Source organism: Hypanus sabinus, chromosome X1 (genome assembly GCF_030144855.1).
Source record: "Hypanus sabinus isolate sHypSab1 chromosome X1, sHypSab1.hap1, whole genome shotgun sequence".
In the NCBI taxonomy this organism is placed as follows: Eukaryota; Metazoa; Chordata; class Chondrichthyes; order Myliobatiformes; family Dasyatidae; genus Hypanus; species Hypanus sabinus.
This window is the reverse complement of record NC_082738.1, coordinates 10275243-10301165: the sequence shown is the minus strand read 5'-3', so window position 1 is coordinate 10301165 and position 25923 is coordinate 10275243. Positions and strand designations below refer to the sequence as shown.

The 25923-nt window shown below is 43.8% G+C and overlaps 1 protein-coding gene across 2 annotated transcripts; it reads right to left on the bottom strand.

Annotated features, from left to right (window-relative positions):
- Nucleotides 1-22445, bottom strand: LOC132384565 (transmembrane ascorbate-dependent reductase CYB561). Of its 2 annotated transcripts, none has more exons than XM_059955753.1 (6): nt 22286-22445; nt 18804-19035; nt 10778-10876; nt 9322-9425; nt 5227-5384; nt 1-3974 (listed from the first exon to the last, which is right to left on the bottom strand). In XM_059955753.1, the coding sequence occupies exons 2-6, from the start codon at nt 19009-19011 to the stop codon at nt 3773-3775; spliced, it is 771 nt and encodes a 256-aa protein (XP_059811736.1). In that variant the 5' UTR covers nt 19012-19035; nt 22286-22445; the 3' UTR covers nt 1-3772. The 2 variants fall into 2 exon arrangements, with proteins under 2 accessions (XP_059811736.1, XP_059811735.1); XM_059955752.1 differs by lacking the exon at nt 22286-22445 and adding an exon at nt 21937-22270.
- Between the last annotated feature and the right edge of the window lie 3478 nt (nt 22446-25923).

Genomic DNA, 25923 nt, shown 5'->3' with positions numbered 1-25923 from the left:
TGTGTTGCAACATTTACTTAAGACGATAATAATATTACATGGAACAAAGTACACAAGTTCTAAACCAATAGACATAAATCAGTCGCTGAAACTGTTCATGGAAAGATAAACAAATAATAAGTCCAATTTCTTTGCAGCCTGCTGAAACCTGCACTGCTCCTTCCTGGTATTAGACATTTAAGACAAAAGTGGACATACTGCCTGCGAAATCACTAGGCTATATTACCAGAGCTGAACCCAGTGAACGAGTTCTATGAATTACAGGCAAACTGTTCAAACCCTCTCGTTGTTGATGTGTATTCTCTGCTTCTAAAACCTGGAACCTCACAAAAGTATCAACACATTTTTAAAACTGCATGAACAGGACAGTCAGAAATGGCATGTAAACATAGCCTAGAAAATACAGTAGTCAGCTGGTAAAGAAATGTCTATGAAGATGGTGAGGGATTTGGCCTAGGCCCATTTTTTAGTGGATCTATGCTTGAAATGGCCTGTTTTCTCCACAGTTGCTGCACAGTAAATCTCCCTTCGTGCAGTACCTGCAAATGCTGCAGGAGCAAATTCAGACACACAAGAGATTCAGCAAATGCTGGAAACTTTGAGGAGCACATGCAAAATGCTGGAGAAACTCAGCAGGCCAGGCAGCATCTATGGAGGGGGATAAACAGGTGACGTTTTGGGCCATGGCTCCTCATTAGGAGTCTGAAGTCCATAGATGCTACATGGCACTGACTTCCTCCAGCATTTTGTGTGTGGAGTTAATCCAGGTTGGGTTAAATATCAACACATTAACCATGCCCATAAGACCAGCAGCAGTGTAAACCTGCCCACCAAATCCCTTTAAATTAAATTAGCTAAATTAAATCCTATTAAATTAAAATAATCCCATTTTAAATTAACATGGAGATGTGGGGATAATTGCGGAGCAGCGGATGCAATTTTGTTGGGATGATAAAGACAGTGCTGTACAGCGTTGGAGTCACACTTCACCTTCATTGCGCCTTGGGGTTTCATCACACCCCTTGACTTGCGCATGTGTTATAGACTCCTTGGTTCGTGTTTCAAGACGGGACAGGTGGGTTACTGGCATCGCTGCAGGGACCTGCTCTTTTTGGAACAAGATTTGCATCGGCTCATTGGCGAGGTGCGGTTAGGGTGCTCTGAGGACAGTCTTCCATACTCCCAGTGGATGGGATTTACGGATCTTTCGTCTCCCTGTGGAGAGAGCAGGCTCCAGCCCAAAACCGCTCCTCTCTCCACAGTCGGTGCCTGCCCTGATGAGCACTTCCATGATCCCTGCTTTCACTTTTGAACCACTTGCCCCATCTTTGGAGATGTGCAAAAGGGAGCAAAACAAAATACTGAAAATAATTCCCGTTTTCCAAGTGGATGGTTTCCTCAATTCCGTGACCTAGGCCTTCACTTCTCCAGCATTGCCTGAAGTCCTTAAATTTCCCAGGAGAAAAATAACAGGGCATTTAAAAATTTAAAAACACCATTGGGGCTGGAGAACTCTGGGCAGTTTTGCACTATCCAACAGCTCAGACAGACACCTTGGTCAGCATGGATATCGAGCCTGTTTCTGAGCTGTATAACCTCACCACTATTCATTTCAAGTCATTTAACTTGGTAAAACTGAGATGGAATGGATTTATCTGATGACCAGTGGTGCAAATGGGATACTCAATGGCAGGAACCTTTGTAAAAAATAATCACTAGGAATATGTAACACTAGATCAGGATCTAGAATGTCTTCAGTATTTTCAAAGACCAGCAAAAGAAGCTGTTTAATAATATCTCCTACACAAGCCCAAAGGATCCAAAATTCATGGATGTACATAGATGTGGGATCACAACCAGATTCACACCACTTTACTCAGATGTTGCGATAGCAAAGGGGCAGCTAGAATGTGGATTCCCATTTACAGAGGCACAGAGTTGGGCAAATTTGGCCCTCTAAAGAAATTTAGCACCAACAAAAATGATATAAAGCAACACATATTATGTGTACCAACTAACATGGAAATCAAAATAAATTAGATTGTAACATTCAAATTGCAGATTGTAACATGGAAACAGCAAGCTGTTAGTCTTCCCTCTTGTCTACTGCAGGAGTGATACCTCTCTCTCCCACTCTCGTGAGGGAGAGGGCCAGTTGAGACATCGAAGTGTTGGGATGGACAGAGGCTTTTGATGGATTCATGGTCACTGGGGGGACTTTGCTATTGTTTGGTGGGTTTGTGAGGGTTGATGCTTTTGCTGGAGCAAATGGGAGGAGAATTAATGCTTTTGCTGCTGCTTGTGGGGGAGGGGGCTTTGAGGTTCTAACGTTTTTCTCATTTATTCTTATCGTTTATTTGTCTCTCTGTTTCATGGATGTCTGCGAAAAGCAAGGATTCCAGGTTGTACACTATATACATTTTCTGACATTAAATTGAGCCATTGATTTGGTACACATATTCTAAGCACACATTATGTACTGCTCTATATTATTTGTCTTTGTGCTAATTTTCTTTGAATTTCACAACTGAATAAAGTGGAGTCCACGGGAGAGAAGATACAAACAGATCTTCCTGCATCCAGTGTCATTTAACTCTCCCTCTTGGAGTGGTCCATCCTCAGTCAGCCCGCACGCCTCAGGGCTGGCTCACTGAACAATGTGACTGGCCTCCATCTTGCAGGGCAGCAGAGGGCAGGCCCTGGTAGTCTGGGAAGGAGGTGGAGGAGATGACAGACGGAGGGGTTGAGGAAGAGAAAAAAAATAGATGAAGCAGTAAAAAGAGAGGTAGGGGAAAAGAGGTGGGGATGAGGCAGAAGGGGTGCAAGAAAAAATGGAGGGGGAAGAGAAAGGAGAGGAGTGTAGAGAGGAGGAGTTATTACAGAACTGGCTTGAGGTTGGCATCATCTGCATGAGAACTGGTCCCATATCATTTTCTAAGTTAATGATCTAGGATACATTGGAGGGAGAGTCTCCTGGGATCAATGAGGTCTATCTTTATATGTCAGGCTGTGTGCATTTCATTGGGCTGCAAGTCAGGGGCTGCCCAGGAACAGAGCATGATTCCTTACCAATCGCTTAGCAAACTGTGCAGAAAAAAATTTGACCAGTGATAATGCCTCTCAACAAGTGAGTCACTTACAGCAGTCTTAAATCAATGTGGTGACCTTCACCACCTCAGGAGACCCCAAACAGAATACTGGATAGTTTCTTTGGAACCACAGTCGAAGTCAACCATCTCCTTGGGCACCAGGGTGAATATGTCGCTGTGGCCAGTGCTAGGATATCAGAGCTCCTTCATTTCAGCTTAACACCGTTCCACAGGCCTGAAATCAAGGTCACATCCTGCAGCCCCTCCCTTACTGCAATGGTGTGCCAGTGTTGCTGCAACCCAGGCCTGCCCGCCACTTCCAACTCGGTGGTATTGAAGATGGCACTGAAGGTGACACAACACGTGCCCAGAGAGAGCTAAACGAAGACTGGCAGCAGGGTGGACAAATGACTCAAGCAGGGAGTTGTGGACGTGGTCAGAAAGGAGGTGCAGAGGATCACTGCCCCATTCAGCAACCCAAACTGCAACCTGGCAGGAGAAATGGACAACTTGACATTTAGGAAAAAAGTCAGTGTGGACATCATGAACCAACAAATAACATAGAGGTTAACGGACTTGCTACATTTTCCGTTGCTTCCATACACATGCACACACTCATTCACACAGCTACACCACATTGATATGACTTTTTAACTTCACGCTCTCGATTTGATCATTGACCTTCACTGGCTCGGCACTGGGCCGGGACTTCCCTCCTCAGTCAGGGTTTTGAAGTGCAGGGACAGGGCCTCCTCCTCGGGGCTTGCTGAACGCTTCCACTCGTTGCGGGTCAGTATGTAAGTGACCAGTAACCCGAAGCAAACCAGCACCAGTCCCAGGGTGTTTGCCAGGATTCCTTGGGGGTCAAACTTGGAGTATGTGTCTCTGCAAGGGAAAGAATTTAATTGATCCTTAACCATGGAAACTGGGACATAGGAACAAAACAAGGATCAGTATAGATTGGGTGCTTATATTTTGCCACTGGTGCAGCAGCTAGTGGGTCTGTATGTTTCTAGGATACTGTCTGGTATCAATCCCAAGACTTCTTCCCCCAGATCACCCCACCCCAACATCCCTGCATCACACATTGTCCTCCTTCTCATGGATAATTGGAAGGCAAGCAGAGTTAGAATTACCCAGTGTCTAAACTGTCAGTACCAAACTCTCCAACCCAGCATCAACAACTCCACAAATGAAAACTGGCAGAGAAAATGAAGAAACCCTCACAACAATGGAAATTCTTAGGATAGGGATGGTTGGTGTATTGGTGTACTGTTGGCCAGAACTATCCTATGGTCCTATGGATATCCCAGTGAAACAATGAGTGAGGAGAGAGTCAGACAAATCTCATGTATGAAAGGGTTAATCTGGGTTAGATCATGCTGGCAGTCCATTTCTAGGTGAGGTCACACCCAGTGGGAAATTGGGCATGTCAATACAGAGCTCACTGTGGCATTGTCTGATACAGCAGAAGAGTACGCGAGAAAAATCACTTTCCCCTCACCACTCATTCCCACCCTCACCGACACAAGTTGGAGCTCCAGGTTCACCATAAGAAAACAAGAAACGTATTTCTCTGAAAGTACAGCTGCAACAAATGCATTGATCAAACACACTGCTTGACTCTGGGAGTAGTTCAACCTGAATGTATAAGTGGGTAATTGTCCAGTTTCTGGCGCTCCATTCATAGTCAGCTGAAGCCACAATACAGGTAGATGGAGCCAATCGTATGAGATCCAAGTCATATTTTAAATTAAATCAATTGTATATTTTGTACACATAAGGAACTTCACATTTTCTTGATTTAATCTGCCTTACTGAAGGGTTTGCTGTTCCTTGGGTTGGGGACCCACCTTGGCCAGTGGTCACAAGGACAAGATGGGATAATGGGAGACCCCCCCCCCCCCCCCCGAGTTGGGTTCTGATTGCTTGTAGCTGGTTCAGAGAAGCAACTCCCCGGGGGGTAATGTTGTGGAAAACCTTGCATTCACCAGTACTTTGGAACTCAGTTAAATATCTCTCCTCTGAAAGTGTTGGCCTTGAGGTGATTGCAACATTGAGCTAAGCTGAACCTGTGACTCCCACCTCATTCAGCTAACATGCCCCAACATTCACCCAGAGTCCCACTGACTCTTACCTGACAGAAAAGAACAGCTTCTCTGTGATCCCGATCAGGCAAGTGCCAATGGACAGAATAAAAAGTGCCAGTCCAAAGTACACGTGGAAGGGGTAGTAGATAGCTCGCAGTGAGTAGGTCACTCCAGGAAACAGGAAGAAGGCCAGTCCCATAACCCACTGCAAAAGAAGAGTCAGTGAAAGATATTTTATATTTTAACCTAACACTGACTTGTCATAATAACTCGTTAGAACTCTATCAGAGTCAGTCACTGAAGAAACAGAAGTGATTTCTGTTGTCTTCATCTGGTTACTTTAAAATTCTCTGTATTCTCATAACTATCTGCTTGTCCTTCCAGCACATATTATATGTACATGAATCCTCATACTTTCTTGCATTCACAGAATTTTTTGTTTTTTTAAAATTATTTACTGATAACAATGTCAGACCTTATTGCCCTTGAGAAGTTGGGGGTGAGATGCCTCCTGAAACCACTTGAGCCTGGTGAAGGTGCCCCCGTGAAGATGCTGGGAGTTCCAGGATTTAGACGCAGAGATGATACAGGAACAGTCATCTGATCTGGATCAAGATAGTATATGACTACAACAGGAGCCTGTACATGCACTTGCTGCTCTTGCCTTTCCTGGTGATGGGTTTGGAAGGTGTTATTGGAATTGGCTGTACAAGTAACCGCAATGCATTTTGTACATGGTCCACAATACAGCCACGCTGCAGCAGTGGTGAAGACAATGGAAGATTAGGGAAGTTGACAGGGTGTTGGATCAAGCATATTCCCTTGTTCTCAATAGTAGAATTTCTTGAGTTGTTGGAGTTCCATTCGTCCAGGCAAGTCGTGGGTCAGAGGTTGGGTATTCTAGAGCAAATCACTCACTGGACAATACCCTACCTTTGACCTACTCTTGCAGAGGCGGTAGGTATGTCACTGGTTCAACTCAGTTTCTATTCAGTGAGGGCCCCCAAGACATTGACGGTGTGAAGCCTTGGTGAAAGTACTCGCACTGCATGTCAGGCTAGACGGTTAGATTCTCATTTATGGGAACAAGTCACTATCTGGCACATTTGAATATTACCTGCCACTTACAACAGATATGGACTAATTATTGAGCAATACTGCAAACAGCAGAAAAGGTGGACTTGGAGGATCACGAAGGGTGGCTATAGAGAGATTGTTGCTATGCAGGACAAGGGCCCGGGAGGTGCCAGTTAGTTGAATGGCTTTCCAAGCCTGCTCGTTTGGTACCAGCTTTAAAGACACAGTTTCTCTGGGAAACCCAGTAGCAAATTTCCCTGGTGCGTAACAGCCTAACCTCTCCTGTGTGCACTACATCACCTGGATCGCCCACCCCATGGAAATTATTGTAATAGATGCAGCACAACCTTCCAGTTACACCAACATCCTATGAATGAAATAAATAATCTTCAATCCCTATATGATTGTATCCACATTAGATTTGTAAGTTCTTCTGCACTGACTTCACTCCATGGGATGCATTGGTAGCGTAGTGGATAACATGGGGCAGAGTTCAGAGTTCAATTCCGATGCCATCTGTTAGGAATCTGTATGCCCTTCCCATGGAATGCGTGAGTTTTTCCCAGGAGCTCTGGATTCCTCCCACAGTCCAAAGACGTACTAGGAAGATTAACTGGTCATTGTAAATTGTCCCGTGATTAGGCAAGGGTTAAATTTGGGGTTGCTGCGCAGCGCGGCCCAAAGGGCCAGAAGGGTCTATTATGCGCTGTATCTCAATAAATCGATAATTAAATAACTGCAGTGGCCTGGTACCTCTTCACAGCCCTCTATGGCTGCTGGCAGTGAGAACACTGGTAAACTGTGCACTAGTGTGCGATAGCCTGAGGAGGGATGTTGCCCTACTAGTTCCATACACATCCTGTTCAACATCCACAATCCAATTCAACCTGAACAAAGGAATCTTGAGGTTCAAATCTCTAGCTCCCTGTAAGTATCCACACAAGCTGATAGCTTAAAGCATGCCATTGACAGTTGATGCATTGAATTCATGAGTCAGGATGTTATGTTGCAGCTTTATAAAATACTGCATTCAGAGTATTAGATTCATTTCTTGTTGTCCCAATACAGGAAGGATGTGGAGGCTTTGGAGAGGGTTACCAGGATGCTGCCGAGATTGGAGGGCATGAGTTATAAGGAGAGTTTGGAAAAACTAGAGTTATTTGCTCTGTAGCAGCAGTGAGGCAAGAAGACCTAATATAAAGTTTATAAAATGATATATGGCGTGTTGGCACGTGGCCAAGTGGTTAAGGCTTTGGTCTAGTGATCTGAAGGTCGCTCGTTCGAGCCTCAGCTGAGGCAGTGTGTTGTATCCTTGAGCAAGGCACTTAACCACACATTGCTCTGTGACGACACCAGTGCCAAGCTGTATGGGCCTTAATGCCCTTCCCTTGGACAACAAGGTGGTGTGGAGAGGGGAAGGCTTGCAGCTTGGGCAACTGCCGGTCTCCCATACAACCCTGCCCAGGCCTGCACCCTGGAAACTTTCCAAGGCGCAAATCCATGGTCTCTCGAGACTAACAGATGCCTGTAAGATATATGGTAGAGGTTGAGAAGACAGCTTGTATAATTTTCCCCAGAGTCAATATGTCTAATACTGGAGAGCATGCATTTGAGGTAAGATTGTGAGAGGGTAAACACTCAAAATGTGGGGCAAGTTTTCTTTAAACACAGAGTGATGGCTGCTTAGAATGGGCAGCCAGGGATGTTGGTGGAGGCAGATATTACAGAGGCAAATAAAATACATAAACGTGCAGAGAATGGAAGGATATGGGCAATGTGCAGACAGATTATGTATCATTTGATTAGTTAGTTGTGGGCTGAAAGGCCTGTTCCTATGCGGTACTGTTCCATGTTCTATGCTCCATGTTTTCCCTACAATTAACACACACCCTGACCGACACCCAGAACTCAAAACCCAGACCACAGCATCTCAAAATTTTGACATGCTGGAGTAACTCCATCACCATTTGCTCAATGACTTTATCTCAATCAAGGAGGAGGAGGGAGGAGATTATAATAGTGAAATTGAGGTTTGGGTACACAGAGTTAAATAGTATATTATTTTAATAATATAAAAAAAAACACAATAATGGAAGGTGTGAGGATTGTAGTCAACAAGAAATGGTTGAGCATGTACTGGTGAGGTGTCCAAGATGCAATCAAGAGGGGATGGTTGATTTTCCTTAAGAATACTTTTCTTTTTTTTTAAAAATAGAACTTGCTGCAAATATAAATATATAGGACTTAGATACCCTGACTCACAGTCCAGTTCAGAAGGTATCAGTAATGCACCTTAAAACTATTTGCCAACCGCCATAAAACCTTGGAAGAAGAAAAAGACAACTTTATCTCAAACTGTTCTTCCTGGCTCTTCACTGAGTACAGCAGCAGGCTGCATTCATGTTTAGATCTATGCTTAAATCACGTGTGTGCCTGAAGGCTAACTATGGTGAAGGTCCAACTATGACAATTGCTTTTAAGTTCAGCATGTAAGAAGGTTGAGGTGCAATCTAAATGATCAAGCTCGCCCATTGGATCACCAATGTCCATAATCAGTCTCTTCCTGATAGTCATCCACCTCATGTGACTTACAACCTCACATGCTGACTTTGGAGCTGTATTAAAGCTCTATCTAGTGCAATGTTTAAGCATCACCCCTACATGATGTACACAGCACTTCTTCCCTCTTATGAGAGAAACAAACCCTTATAAACTATCAATTAGTTACACATATAAATGCATAGTCAGGATTTTCAGCGCTTAGTTTGCAAGAACAGGTCTCATGCGAGATGGACATTTCTAACAATGTATCCATTTCAAAATCAAACTTTTGCCACACTGCCAATTTAACATGCCGCTTAAGACATCGAAGATCATCCAGGTCTATATCCCCAAATGCCATATTCCCTAACAAATCGACCAATGCAAGTTAAGACAGTTCCCTCTCAGCCTCAATCTCAAACATTTTTGGAAGAGGGGTTCTTGATGTCAAGGTGATCCTCCTCACATTGGAGCACCCAAGGGTGACCACCCCAAAGGACAGGGTGGTCCAGTGATGGACCTACCTGTAAGCAGAAGAGAATGATGATGGAGAGGCCACACCAGCTGTGAAGGCTGTACAGGTCGGGGATATTGTTCGCTGCATGGAAATCAAACACAGCCACTACACCTAGGAGCGGGAAAACACAAAGAACACTTGCAGTGTTACAGCAGTGAACAATCACAACTGATGCCCTGGTCACCAACCCCAGTTACCCCCACCAAGGGCAAGCTCCTTCAAACCAGACCCTCTCCCAATAAAGTTCCAGGCCAGGTTGCCAATCCAAAACTCGGCCATCCCTGAGTGCTCAAGCAGAGCCCAACAGCTGCCTGACACTGTCTATATCTACCAAATCCCTTCATTGACCCACAGTAACTTGGCACTGGAAGAAGGTGATGCCAGCGAACAAGGCTACCAAAGGTGACATCCTCAAGGTTGATCACGGTGCAGCTCCTTTCACTTCTTTTAACTCCTCTTTTTATATCAGATGTTTTGCTACAGTGGTCCTGCTACTGTTATCAACATTCTGGCAGCATATTTTTGGGTCAATTGGGTGATCTGGCACTTAACCGTCTCTGAGAGCATACCATGAGGCTGTGAGCAAAGCGTGCAGCATGGAGGCTGAGAAGCCTGGAGATGGGGCGGGAGCCCATGACCGACTCCACTTCTCACTGATCTCACCAATTAAAGTGCTGAGGAAAACTGAAATCATCACAGAGACGAGCGAGTCTTCAAAGGCATCTAAATGCCTCTCGCTTGCTGCTGCCGGAGGAGGATGTCTGCATGCGATGGCCTCTCTTTCCTTCTCGCTCGCTGCTCCCAGGAGAGGTCTTTGCATTCAAATGATCTCTCTCTCTTCTTCCTCGATGCTGTTGGAGGGTCGTGCTGGAGCAAAGCTTAATTGATGTGGTTTGTGGATTGTGGACTCTAATTCTCATTCATGATGTGCTCCAGTTTATGGTCGTTCCTTTTCTTTGTTGCTAGTTTAGGCGATTCTGAATCGGGGCAGCGTGCAGATAACGAACACTGAGCTGAACTGAATTATGCTTTTTAATGTTGCGTTTGATAGCCTGTGATTTTGGCTCTTTTTTTGTTGCAGCTTGCGCGATTTTTTTTGCGCGTGGAGGTAGTTGATGTCTTTTTTTGAATGGGCTCTTTGGGGCTGTCTGTGGGAAGATGAATTTCACGGTTGTATACTGCATACAGTACATGCTTTGATAATAAATGTACTTTGTATCTTTTACTATGAAGTGTCTGATTCAGGCCCTTTAATGATTCAGGAAGAGGGACTATAAAAGTAAAAGCAAAAAACATTTTACATCATCTATAAAAAAGTCACATAATTTAGAAACCATTCTACCTTCCCAGTGGGTTTTCTCCATTTCCCCTGTGTCATGGTCACTCATTCCTGCTTCCCTCACCCTCCTTTCACCACTCTTGAGACATGCTCCCATTCCCATTGCATGCCACCGCAGACTCACCCACAATGACGGCCACCAGTGCAATCAGATGGATGAATGCATGAATCACCTTCAGTGTGGTTTTACCCTCGTTTCTGAGTGTTCTGTACACCAGGATTGCTGCAAGAGAGACACTAGGTTAGTGGCGATGTTCAGAGGTTGTGATGTGTTGCAGAGTAAAGTTTGCACCTATGGTGACTTCCATGTTTTTTTGTTTGAGGAGAAACTCAAAGGGAGAGCCAAGTCTGACCAATAGCCAAACACTAACAAAGGGGACATGGATACATTCAGTCTTCCCACTAGCTCTTCTCTCTACCACTGTCAGAGCTAAAGTGTATGGCACAAGACTCTTGGTAAAGTAGCAGCATCTGGGGGGAGCACAAGAGATTCTGCAGATGCAGGAAATCCAGAGCAACACACACACACAAAAATGCTGGGGGCACCCAGCAGGTTAGGCAGCATCTATGGGAATGAGCCGAGAGGTAATGTTGTAGCTATATAGGACCCTGGTCAGACCCCACTTGGAGTACTGTGCTCAGTTCTGGTCACCTCACTACAGGAAGGATGTGGAAGCCATAAAAAGGGTGCAGAGGAGATTTACAAGGATGTTGCCTGGATCGGGGAGCATGCCTTATGAGAATAGGTTGAGTGAACTTGGCCTTTTCTTCTTGGAGAGACGGAGGATGAGTGGTGACCTGATGGAGGTGTATAAGATGGTGAGAGGCATTGATCGTGTGGATAGTCAGAGGCTTTTTCCTCAGGGCTGAAATGACTAGCACAAGAAGGCTTGAAAGTAGGTACAGAGGAAATGTCAGGGGCAGGTTTTTTATGCAGAGGGTAGTGAGAGCATGGAATGGACTGCTGGTGATGGTGGTGGAGGCGGATACGATAGGGTCTTTTAAGAGACTCCTGGATAGGTACATGGAGCTTAGAAAAATAGAGGGCTATGGGTAACCCTCGGTAATTTCTAAGGTAGGGACGTGTTTGGCACAGCATTGTGGGCCAAAGGGCCTGTATTGTGCTGTAGCTTTTCTATGTTTCTATTATTTTGCTTTCGCACAATAATCTGAACCAGGTCAAAATTACATTTCACTTTTCAGAATTAATATTATTCATAATAATGACAGGTCATATTTAATACAAGAGGACACAGTTTGAAGGTGCTTGGAAGTAGGTACAGAGGAGATGTCAGGGGAAAGTTTTTTTTATATAAACGCAGAGAGTGGTGAGTGCGTGGAATGGGTTGCTGGTGACGGTGGTGGAGGCGGATACGATAGGATCTTTTAAGAGATTCCTGGATAGGTAGGTACATGGAGCTTAGAAAAATAGAGGGCTGTTGGCAACCCTAGGTAATTTCTAAGGTAGAGACACGTTCGGCACAGCTTTGTGGGCCGATGGGCCTGTATTGTGCTGTAGGTTTTCTGTGTTTCTATGAATAACATTTCAGGCTGAGACGCTTTTTACAGGACTGGAAAGGAAGGGGGCAGTTGCCATAATAAAAAAGGTTGGGAGAGGAAGGGAAGGAGGACTAGCTAGCTAGAAGGTGATAGGTGAAGCCACGTCGGTGGGAATGGCTGGAGAAGAAAGAATCTGATAGAAGAGGAAAGGAGGAGGGTCATCAGGGGGAGGTGATAGGCAGGTGAGGAGAAGAGGTAAGAGGCCAGAGTGGGGAATAGAAGAAGAGGGAAGGGGAGTGGCAGAATCTGTGGGGAATTGATGGAAAACTGTGGTTACAGGGAAATTTGGTGAAGGATTAGCATGGCGTGGTTGGGATCTCTTGCTCTCTCTAATGCAATGACATATAGAAATAGCTTTTATCAATTATGCCAGCTACACAGAGGAGAGAAAATCTCCCACCTGATCCCAACAACCAGGGACTGAGATTCCAGTGGGAAGATCCCAGGGAGGCTTTCACACTGGGACCTTGCACTATGCTCTGTGACTAGAGACAGGAGTTGGTGAAGGAGGGCAGTAGTTTGTCTTGAGACATGGTTTTAGAGAACAGCCCCAGCTTCAATCAAAGAAGGGAAAGCTCTCAGCTCACAAAGGGACTACTTGTCATTCCATCAAGTGCACCCGCATCCCCCTCTCAACAGGCCACAAACTGAGTGAGTACCATTGATTAACGTTTATCCTTGAGACATAAATGAAAAAGCGCAATTATACAGATTGTACGTCAAACTATCTTCCTTTTTACAAGCAAATAAAATTGAATTCAGTTAGCTTAAGGCTACAAACTGATCTGATTTCCTATTCCTCGTGTCTGGATATTGTCACAGTCAGCAGACCAAGCCATCTAATAGCTTATTTAGCATTCCCAGATTGAATGGAAACCTCATTAAAAGCAACAGCCCTGAGGCAGTACCAGACCTGCGCTGGGTTAGCAGACACTTCTCATCAACAGACAAGGCCTGCCTGGGTTTATTGCTGACCTCCAGGGTGCAGATAGTATGTGTGTCTCTTCCTATTGTAATGTAAACAGTGATGGTGGCAGAGATTTAACCTGATGATTAGTCTCAGGTCTCAGCCTGCTGTGAAACACTCAAAGTCTACTGATAGGCTCAGTCTCATTGCCTGGTTTTGATCTCACTGAGCTTGTAGGCCTACAGTAACAGTTGCATCCATTTATAATGATTGCATTCTTAAAATACTGAAATGCTTCACAGGAATATTATTGGGGAAAAAGGCACAAGGGAAATTGGAGAACAGATGATCTTTAGCAGGTTCAAAGACAGAGTATCTCAACGAGGGTGGAGAGATGAGGAAGCAAAGGAGCTTGGCAAGGGAATTCCGGAGTATTGAGCTAGTGAGCATTAGTAATTCTTAAGACAGAATGGGTGCATCATTAAATCTAGCACTTGGGAACGGCCAGAAAGCTGCAACCCCACAAAATGCCGAAATCATAAACCAATGGCGACAGCCAGAAATGTTGATGACAAGAGACACTCGCCCCAATGTTATCAGTGCTCACACAAGGTATTTTCATTGGCCATTGAACAAGGGCCCATGGAAGAATAGGCAGTCAAATTAATGAAAGGAAATTGTTTCAATATGGATGGAAATAACAAAAGCAGACAGAAACTAAAGACAGCCGAATAAAGTATTAATTTATAAAGACTAGCCCAATTGAATATAATGTAGGCAGCATTATGCAGTGCAATCTGTTAGACGAGGCAAATCAAAATAGAAAATTGATCTGAAACAAGAGTTCATAGACATTATGTCAATCCACAAGACATAAGACTACTTGAGATTCTGTCTCATTTGGTAGAACAGAGTTAATAGGTAATATTATGAAAATGACTCAGGGAGATGGGATTGGAATATGGTATAAATTCTAGTGTTCAGCAAGTAAGATCAACACATCAGCTCGAGGAGCAAGTTGACCAAGGCCATTGGATCAAAAGGTATAGAGTCATAGGACACTACAGCAAAAAAAGGCTATTTAGTCATGTGAGACCATTAATCAGGGTAGTTTCATTGACCTGCAGCAGGACCATAGCCCTCCATACCCATTCCATCTGCATATCTATCCAAACTTCTCTTAAATGCTGAAGTTTTTTTCTGGCAGTTCGTTCCACATTCTCACCACCCTTTAAGTGAAGAAGTTTCCCCTTCATGTTCCCCTTAAACATTTCACCTTTTACTCTTAACCCATGATCTCTAGTGCTAGCCTCACCCAACTTCAGTGGGAAAAGCCTGCTTACATTTATTGCATCTATAACCCTCATAATTTTGTAAACCTCTATCAAATCTCCCCTTATTTTCCTACACTACAGGGAATAAAGTCCCAACCTATTCAACCATTCCCTGTAACCCAGGTCCTCAAGTCCCGGCAACATCCTTGTCAATTTTCTCAATACACTTACAATTTTATTTACATCTTTCCTGTAGGTAGGTGACCAAAACTGCACACAATACTCCAAATTAGGCCTCACCAATGTCTTATACAACTTCAACATAACATCCCAATGGTGGTGACAATTCTTAAAGAAATATTTCATAATTTTCAAAGAATGCAACTTCTGTTGAGAAAACTCCAGAGGACAAATGATCCTACCTATAACCCCCACTCCCTGTCCTCTATCAACTCCTATTCCTATCCAATTCCTATCTCCTATTTTTTTCTGCAGACTCTACCTTATCCACTGACCTTGCCTGTTTGCTCTTGATTTGATTGCTGAGTGTATACAGTATTGATATCTGATTACCTTACCTGGGATCTGAGTCAGATCAGCCCATTCTCCACCACCATAAGAATATTCACCAGGGTCAAGTAGCAAGCCAACAACATATATAACCTTCAGTAAAGTTCATTTTCTAACAGCCTGGTTAGTCTACATACATGTTCTGGTAATCAATAGGATAATGGGATAATTCAAAGGGATGTATGGACGCAACAGGTAAGATTGCTGATGACAACCTGCTCCATTCAGAATCACTGAGAGCAGTGATAACACTGGGCAAAAATGATTTTGCTTCCTGAAAACTTGTGTGTATCTTATGGATTTTTGGCCACTGTTCATGAAAATCACCGTGAAATCACTCAGAAATTCACCGATCACACACCATTTAAAAAATAGCCTGTATTTGTTATTTTAATTCATAATTCAAGTCAGAATAACTGATGCCAAGATTAAGAAAGACATTTTTGTTGATCCACAAATCAAACAGGTTCTCAATGACAGGCAATTTGAAGAACTTCTAGTGGGACTGGAGAAAATCCATGGAAGGACATTGTTGAAAATTTTTTTGGCAACATGTCACTGGAGATTCATTTTCTGCATTCCCATTTAGACTTCTTCCTTGCAAACCTTAACACTGTCAGTGACGAGCATGATGAAAGGATTCACCAGAACATTGCGGTCATGGAGAAACCATATCAGGGCAACTGGAATCCATCAATGCTGGCTAATTATTGTTGGACACTTAAGCAAGAACCCTCACACACTGAGTACAAATGAACAAAAATCAACAAAACATTTTTATCTTAGTTAAACTATTGCAAAGCATCAGCACCATTATGCAATTAAACACATTATATTCAATAAAAGTTAATTTCTTGATTCTCCAAATTCCTATGTGATACAAGTAGTCTGAAATTATATTTGTGTTCAGCTTCAAGTGGTCTATCATAAACAAAAAAAAATTCTGAAAAATTTATTGTTCAGTATTAAGTCCTGGGCTACGTCCTTCTTGTCTAAATCTCCATCTGTGCAAGTCACCCAGTCCACCACCCCGAACAAATCCAAATCTACTTAGACAAGGCACCCTTGACTCCCAACAGTGAATGTCACACATCTTATTCTCCCAAAATTTGTTTGATTTCTTCAGAGAGATTCCTGAGAACATCAAAAAAAATTACTTAATAAATAAACTCTATCAAATATTCAGCAGATGTTAAAGAGAACACATCTAAGGAGACTAATCCAGCAGGTACCCAGAGTGACACTGTGCAGCATCTGGTAGTGATGCTGTCTCACAGCTACTGTGAGCCAGGTTCAATCCTGACCTCGGGTGCTGCCTGCTTTGGGTTTGCACATTACATCTGTAACCATGTGAGTCCTCCCTGAGTGGTCCAGTTTCCTCACAAATCCCAAAGAGGTGCGGGTTGGTGGGTTAACTGGCTACTTTCAATTTGCCCCTAGGTGAGGGGTAGAATCTGGAGGGGGTTGATGAGGATGCAGGATGAGTGTAAGTGGATGGTTGATGGTCAGTGCAAACTTAACAGACCAAAGGGCCTGCTTCCTTGCTGTCTTGCTCTATTGGACACTCTCTCTTCTCCCCTCTTCCACTGGACATTAGATACAAAAGGCTGAAAGCATGTGCCATCAGGCTCAAGGACAGCTTCTACCCCACTATAAAAGACTACGGAATTGTTCCTGAGTATAAGACATAGGAACAGAATTAGACCATTCAGCCCATCTAGTCAGCTCTGCCATTTCATCATGGTTAATCCATTTTCCATTTCAATCCCATTTTCCTCCCACCTTTCACGCCCTGATTTATCAAGAATCTATCAACCTCTGCCATAAGTACATTAATGACTTGGCCTGCACAGCTGCTTGTGGCAGCGAATTCCACAGATTCACCACCCTCTTGTCAAAGAAATTCCTCCTCATCTCTATTCTAAGTAGAATCTGAGGCTGCTCCCTCTGGTCCTGGACTCTCCCACTACAGGAAACTCTCCCACTCCACATCTACTTTATCTAGGCCTTTCGACATTAAATCAGTTTCAATGAGATCCCCCTACATTCTTCTAAATTCCAATGACTACAGACCCAGAGCCAGAACGCTCCTCAGTTATCCTACCCTTTCAATCACAGAATAATTCTTATAAACCTTCACAGAACCCTCTCCAATATTATCATAATTTTTCTTAGATAAGGGGCATAAAACTGCTCTTAATGCTGCAAGCAAGGCCTCACCAGTGCTCTTCTAAAGCCTCAACATTACATCCTTGCTTTTATATTCTAGTCCTCTTGAAATGGAATGTTAATATTGCATTTGCCTTCCTCACCACTGACTCAACCTGCAAGTTAACCTTAGAGAATCCTGCACAGGGACTCCCAAGACACTTTGCACCTTCGATTTTTGAAGTTTCTGCCCATTTAGAACAGTCTAAGCTTTGTTCCTTCTACCAAAGTGTTGGACTATACACTTCCTCACACTGTATTCTATTTGCCACTTCTTTGCACATTCTCCTAATCTGTCTAAGTTTATCTTGATCTGTCTAGGTGGCTTCTCTGCTTCTTCAACACAACTGTCTTCATATCGTCTGCAAACTTGGCCACAAAGCCATCAATTCCATCATCCAAGTCACTGACATTTTACGTAAAAAGCTGTTCCATCACCACTAATCACTGGCAGCCAAGCAGAAAAGGCCACCCTTTACTCCCACTCTGCCTCCTGTCAATCGGCCACTGCCTTATCCATGCTAGTACCTTTCCTGTAATACCATGGGCTCTTATTTTGTTAAGCAGCCTCGTCTGTGGCAGCTTGTCAATGGCTTTCTGAAAATCCAAGTACATAACATCCACTGATTCTCCTTCATTTATTCTGCTTGTTACAGATTTGTCAGGAAAGACCTAATCTTTAACAATCGACTCCAATGTATTCCCAACCACTGAGATCAGGTTAACTGGCCATAATTTCCTTTCTTCTGCCTCCCCCACTTCTTGAAGAGCAGAGTGACATTTGCAATTTTCCAGTCTCCTGGAACAATGCCAGAATCCAGTGACTCTTGAAAGATCATTATTAATGCCTCCACAATCTCTTCAGCCACCTCTTTCAGAACCCTGGGGTGTACACCATCTATACTAGGTGACTTATCTACTTTCAGACCTTTCTGCTTCCTAAGCACTTTCTCCTACTATTCTCACTTCTGCCCCAACACTCTTGAATTTCTAGCATACTGCTAGTGTCTTCCACAGTGAAGTCAGGTACAAAATACTTTAGTTCATCCACCATTTCCTTGTCCTCATTACTACCACTCCAGTGTCATTTTCCAGCAGTCCGATATCTACTCTCACCTCTTTTTTATTCTTTATATATCTGAAAAACCTTCTGGTGTCTCAACCTCACAGACTTGCACCTTACTGTTTACCTGCACTGCAGCTTCTCTGTAACTGCTACACTTTATTCTGCATTCTGTTATCGTTTTTTCCTTGTTCTACCTCAATGTTCTGTTTGATTTGGTTTGTGTGAACAGAATGCATGATACTGTTATCATGGTATATGTGATAGTAATAAACCAAACCATATATATTGAGCTCTGGATGGGGAGACTACTGCCCTAGGTCACACAGTAAGTCTGTGGAGTTTAGTAATAAATGTCCAGAGACAAGAGGGCAAGACTATAGATCACAACTCAGTTTCATTCAGTGATAAATTAGCCAGGTTGCATTGTAAGGCAGGGAGATGATTGCCACTGTCATCCTTGTCAGAGTGATGGGCACATTTCATCAATTGCACAATCCTGCTTTGAATAAAGGCTAGTTCTTCCACTTGATGCATAACATGCAGAAAAAGAGAGTCTGGTACTCACCATCTCCATAGAGGAAGACCATTCCAATCACCATGCACAGAGGGTGGACATTGAACTGGTTAGCAGTTCCATCCCATGCAAAGCCTCCTTGATAGTGACCTAGCCACACACCAGTCATGATCACTGAAGCCAGCCCAAGGATCTGGGTTCCAGCTACCAACCAGTGCAGTCGGCCTCTGCAGCAACCCTCCACCGAATTGGCTTCCATCCCAGGCTTCTTGTGTCCACAGGCCTATGGAAGAAATCATTACTGACCAAGCCAATTGAATGCTTGTAGTAGTAACAGGAAGGGTTAATGAGGCAGTGTTTTTGATGTAGTCAGTGAGGCTTTTGACCAGGTCCCACAAAGCAAGCTGGACAAATAAATAAATCCTCTGGGATCCAAGGGAGAAGGGAAAATTAAATCCAAAATCAGCAGAGGCACAGGAAGCAAGCAGTTATTTTGTGACAGGAATGGACTTACCAGCAAGGTCTTACAATGCTTAGTAGCAGGTCCCTTGCTGTTTGTAATATACATTAACAATGTAAACTTTATATACAGGGAGAAGGGTAAAGAAGTTTGCTGATGATACAAAAATTGCCCATGTATTTGGCAATGAGAAGGAAAGCTATGGATATAGATGGTCTGGTCAGTAGGGCAGAAAGATGGGAAATGGAATTTAACCCAGAGAAGATTGAGTTGATACATTTGGGGAGGATTAAGAAAGCAAGGAAATCTGCAATATGCAGAAATGGGGTGTGGAGAAATGGAGGGACATTGTAGTGTACATCCACAAACCCATAAAGGTAGCAGAATAGGGCAATGAGGCTGTTTTGGAAAAAAAGAGCTCGTGTGGCACGTTCCTTAATAGGTAAGGCACCGGGTATGAAAAAAAAAGGCACTTAGACTGGAACTGCAACCACAGCTCTGGCCACATGACTTCATTGGTGCCTTTTTTTCCTCTCCCTCCCTCCTCCCCCACCCCCTTGACACTGTCTCAAATATTCCCTCTGTCCCATCCATCACTCTCGCTCTCTTGCCCAATTTGCAAACTTAAAACAAACTTGTTTTCCTACTTGCCCAATTCATCCTCTGTTTTCTCAGTCTTTCTTTATTATTTGCTAAAATTTTTCCTAGTTTACCACTGATCTTTACCAACCTGAGATTCCACAGTCCACTGTCCACCATGGGAGAATTTATTTGTCAAGCAATATCACTGGGCTCTTTCTTGACATTTCTGGCAGCTCCCCCAGTTAATTATCATTCAACTAATCATCAGCAGCACAAATGGCTGTAATTTAGTTACCATTTGGCAAAAGATTTGGAAGGAAACATCAACATTGATGAAAATAGTTTGGAGATTTGATTGGACATAGTTACACTTAATCCTTCGATAAAACTGACAGTGAAGAGGATATTAGGTTGAGACAATCCGGTATTTAGAGAAATGGCGGTCCTGTTGTCAAACAGGAGCAGTGGAGTCCACTGTTAATGATTAAAGTCAAGTTTCTGGCACTCCATTATTAGCAGAAATTAATCTGTACTCACAGCTGAAATGAAGAGCAGAGGAAAACTTACAGGGGCTAATCCTAACCCTAATGGATTCTCAAGGGAAAGGGAGGGAAGGATCCCTCCGGGGTAGAGAAGCTCGAAATGCTAGGCAGAACACTGCTGACAGTCCCCCCTCAGTGCCCCCATTTCGGGCCCCATCCATGCAGAGTCCTCAAACCACACCCCCCCACACACACATGAACCATCCCTCAAATGTACAGTTCCTCCAGCAGAGACCCAAGCCTTGGAGTGACCAGCCTTGGGTTCCTCTTTCCCTGAATCCCTATGTTCAAATTTCCTTGCCCTCAGAATCCAAGTGTTCAGTTTTTCTTATCTGTCTCCTGCCCTGGGAATATTTGCTTCTAAATTTCTTGGCTCCCTACCTTCAGCTTTGACCTCTATTGGTTGCTTTCCTATTTCTTGGAATCGCTCACCCATCAATGGTGGCTCTACGATCCCCAAAGAAGTACTGAACACCAGGGAGCCCTGAACATCATCAGAAAAAGGAAACATGGCCAGTCATCACGGTTTGTAAGCATTCCTATGACCAACCTGCCAGAACCACCTCAGGTCTGATATAGCTAATGCAGAGTGAAGAATGTACATTGCTTTGATTATACAAGTAGAAAGCAAGATCTGATGCAAAAAAAACTTCTCGTTGAGCCACGAAACCACAACTCTGACTTGGAGGAGTGATGGCATTGACTCCAGACTGAGAATGCTCACAAATTCTATCTGCTCTCACTTTGCTCAGGCCCATCTCTGACCCCACCCTTTACTTGATTTCTCCTTTTCCATCTCTATCTCAGCAGCCAATGTCCATTGTGAACCCTCAAACTCCTACAGCTGTCTCAACACGTCCTCCCACCCTTCTTCCTGCAAAAGGGCGGCAATCCATTGTCCTTCACCATAGCTGAAAGTGCTCTCAGTCCCATTCCCCACACCTGTCACCCCATCCAGAGCACGTTTCCCCTTATCCTTTCCATTCAGTAGATCATCTCCCATCAATCTCAATTTGATTATCGCCACCGGACACATCTCTCAATCTACCCCCTTCATAATCTCGAAAAGGACTGAGCCCTCCACCACTCACTGGTTCATTTTTCAATCCTCATCTACATCCTAGCACCCTCTCACAACATTGCGCCAAGACACAACAACCCCCTCTTTCCCCATCATCCAGGGCCCAAACACTTCACCCACTTCTTCCGAACTGGTGGACTGCAGTTGGTCCTCACAATATTGTCTCCTCTGCTGTGGAGAAACCAACTGCAGGCTGAGTGAGCACTGTGCAGAGCTCATTCAGTCATGTCACTTCAGTTCTTTGCCCCAGTAGCTGAAGAAAAATTATCTGGATTCACAAGAGACTGTCTTGATAGTTTTGATGCAGGGCTTCCACACGAATTATCGATAACTCTTTGCACCCCCACAGACATAGCTCGACCCGCCGAGTTCCTCAGGTAGATCGTCTACTGCTCAAGAATATTTACGTAACTCTACCAAAGGGCTGACTCCGGCACAATGGGCCGATCGACCTCTTTCTGTGCTGCAGGGGTCAGAAGGTATTTTTTTCTGCATTGGCTTTACATTCTTTGAACCTACCTTGACTTTGCAGTTTTGACACACAGCTCGAGGTTACAGGACGCCCGGGAACGTTTGAACAACTAGAAGCAAAGTGGAGACAGTCTCTCCGATTCTGCTATGCCGCAGCAAAGCCTCACAAAAAAAAAGTAAACAGGCGTGTGAAATTAACAGTGTGACGTTTGTACCGCACCCGGGCGTGTTCAAAAAGTTAATCTGAATGTACCATTCCCACATGAACAGCACAGACAATCTACGCAAGATATCTTTAAGAAAGCATACACTTTTCCCTCAAGTAGATCCGGTTACAAAGTCCCGGAGACTCGTACTGACTCCGGTTGCGACGCCTCTCTGTGCGTGCAGTACTAACCTGTTCCAGCGAGCGGCTTACGGACTGAGTGACACACCTAAACGGCGGCACAAGAGCTACCGAGGGGAGGGAGGTGCTGGGCTCATGTGAGTCACTTAGGGTGAGAGCTTTGCCTGAGGTTGTCCACAGTGCGTGCCCACTTAAGAAACAGCAAGACACAGAGCTTGCCAAACCTCTTTATGTAAATCAGTGTTATCTGTCTAAGCTAATTGTATTGTACGGTGTAAACTGGTTGGTCACATAATCTAGACCCCGAGGTTGTCATGGTGATGCAGAAGGCAGGCTCGATTTTAGCATTTAGTGTCTGCACTGAGGAACTCTGAGTCATACTTTTACAGAGTTGAAATTCACAACCGTTGTCTCTACCTCAGCAACAGAACACACAGGACTTTTACACTTCTGTGGATGTCTGTGATTGTGTTTTTTTTTGCACTAATGATTTGTTTTGCACTTTTTTGCCTCTTCACTGTCCTGAATTTTGGGTGTTGTCTGGACCTAACTGATTTATTATTATTATCACATGTACCCACCTACAATGGAAAACTGTTTTGCATGTCATCCAAAGAGTACTTCAAAATGAGATAGAAAAAGGGAAAAACTATATAACAGAATGCCAAATATAGTATAACAGTGCAGGTGGACAATAAGGTGAAAAGGCTGCCCTGAGGTAAATTGAGAGATCAAGAGTTCATCTTTATCCTACACGAGGTCTGTTCAGCAATTTTAGAACAGTAGTATAGAAGCTGTCTTTGAGCCTGGTGGTGTGTTTTAAATGCTTTCTGTGCTCTAGAGTGTTATGTGTTGTAACTCCAAAACATAAAACTGAATGAAAGGAAACACAGAGCCAGGAATGCACGCTGAAGTTTCATTTTTAATTTTAAGCGAGGCACGCATGTATAACATGGTTGTATGAGGACATATGGCATTGAACTACATGTACATATAACCTGGAACTTTTTAAATGAACAAGAATGCTTAATTAAACAATATGAGGGTGATGGCCTCTGTCAGTCAGGGTTGATCATGCATGTTGCATCCTAGCTGTCTATGTGATATGCAAGCTAGGACATGATATGGAGAGCAAGCTGTTGCCCATCTAGCAAGCTCCCCCTCTGAACCCAAACGAACGGCAGAGATCGATACAGTTTGGCACCAGTGGCATTGCAGGAGTTGCCAGTCAGCATTGAACTCAATGTAAGACTGCCTGAGGGACTCCAGCTCCAGAATTTTTCCTCGAGGTTTGCTCCCAAAGCCTTCCCCATGAGTGGGTACATCTGCAAGGCAGCAGAGGTTTGAGATCAGAGTTTTCCTTCTCCTAGATGAGTTGCCAACCACGGCTGACAGACCCCATCTGCCTGAAGCGACTGGTCTTAAGGTGCCAGTAACCTGCCTTGCCCTTTCTGTCATTAGAAATGATTCCACCGGACTTAGTAGCAAAGCCACATATGAAAGCCAGGAGCTGGACTTGGTCATCAGAGGCCATCTGAGGTGCACGCCATTGGGAGCATTTAATAGCTAGTGGGAGCTTGTCCTCATTACCAACACTGGGTATAATAACCTTAAGAAACCCTATAATATTACTCAAATATTACTGAAATATTAAATACACAACATGGAGAAGAGAGATTGACTGTGATAAGAGTGGCCTTTGATTATGCTGGCTACTTTTTAGAGGCAGCAAGAAACATAGCCAGAGTCCATGGAAGATAGGTTTTTGTAATGGACTGAGCTGTGTCTACAGTTTCTTGCTGTGTTGGGCTATTTGCCTGTGATGTTGCTGCAAGCAAGTTTTTCATTGTAGCTCATTGTACTGGGCACATAGCAAGGAACCTGATTGACCTGTGAGTGTGCAATTTGCTGTGTTATTCCCTGTTGGGCTTAATGGAGCTGGACAGAGACCAGTGTGGGTTGTCCCGCAGAACAGGTGGCTCCCAACTTGTGGCCAGAGTAGGGGACGGTTATGTTCTGAGGAAATCAGGCTGTGTTACGACTTCTCAGAACATGAAGCCATATTGTCTGCAACATTGAGGAAAGCAAGTTGAAAAACAAATAGTGTTTTCTCATTTATTTTTCTTTCTCCCTAACATTTTGTAAGAGTGACTTTTATTTTGTATATTAAAGTTTAGTGGGGTGATTTTCAGATTCTGTGAGGGTAGATTTCTGTAACCCGAATGGCCATAAGGTGGGAGTTACCTGTGTGTGCATATAATACACTCAGCAGCAGTTTGCAAATCTGCAAGAAATCCAAGTAAATTAAGGATTTGTCCACTTTATTTAAAGCCTTTGCTGCATTATTGGAGCTGGATAAAATAAATTTATTGACTGAATTGAAAGTCACATGATTTAGAACATGGACCAGTAAGTACAGCACAAGAACTTGCTCTTTGTCCCACACCATCTGCGCCAAACCCCATGACGAATTTTAGCTTCTCCCTGCTTCAGTCTGATGTCAAAATGTTTGGATACAGCCCAAGTGCAGAGAGAGAGACACTGAAGGAGGTTGACAGTTCACTGACTTTATTGAGAACTGTTGCAGAGTTTAAAGGAAAAGAAAAACAACAAACACTAGGCCAACAGGGCCATTAACTAAAGCGCTCGAGCTGAAAGTTAAATGGCATTACTGTAGCTGGAAGCAATAGCTAAATACTAAATGAACATCACTCCTTTACAGTGTCTAGCGAAATGGTAGTCCTCTTTCCCAGACAAGGATGAGGGTAAGCAGGGAGTGCAAGTGTTGCTGGCTTTTAGTTAAGTCTTGACAAGGCTAGAATGGAAAGAAGGGAGTTAAATGCTACCAGAATGAAACATTAATTTGCTGGAATCTGCATGCTCATGCGGGCAATTGCTGAACCTATTCTGCAGAGCACTTACCTCGCAGCACAGACCTCGCAGCAGAGTCCTTGGTTGTGACAGATGTTCTAACCTGTTTTGGGAAGACCACTATTATCCCAGTACCTAAGAAAAACAAGGTATTATGCCTTAATGGCTACTACACAGAATCTTTAACATCTACCAACATGAAGTGCTTCGAGAGGCTAATCATGGCACACATTAACTCCAGGCTCCCAGACAATCTCAACCCTATTGCTGAAACAGGTCTATGGTTCATGTTATCTCCAAGGCCCTAAACTCATCTCTGGAGTACTTGGATAGTAAGACCACCCATGTTGGGTTATTGCAACACACACAAAATGCTGGTGGAACACAGCAGGCCAGGCAGCATCTATAAGGAGAAGCACTGTCGATGTTTCGGGCCGAGACCTTTCGTCAGGACCTCGGTCTGAAACGTCGACAGTGCTTCTCCCTATAGATGCTGCCTGGCCTGCTGTGTTCCACCAGCATTTTGTGTGTGGTGCTTGAATTTCCAGCATCTGCAGAATCTCTCGTGTTTGCGATGTTAGATTATTGTTTATTGACTGCAGCTCCACCTTCAATAGTATAATTCCAAGCAAACTCATCTCCGTACTCCTAAACCTGGAACTCAACACTGCCCTTTGCATTTGGATCCTTGACTTCCCGTCCAACAGACCCCAATCAGTAGGGATAGGCAGCAATTTTGCTGTCATGATTATTCTAAACATTTATATTCCAACCACATTGACGCCGCAGCAAAGAAAGCTCACCAATGCCTCTACCTC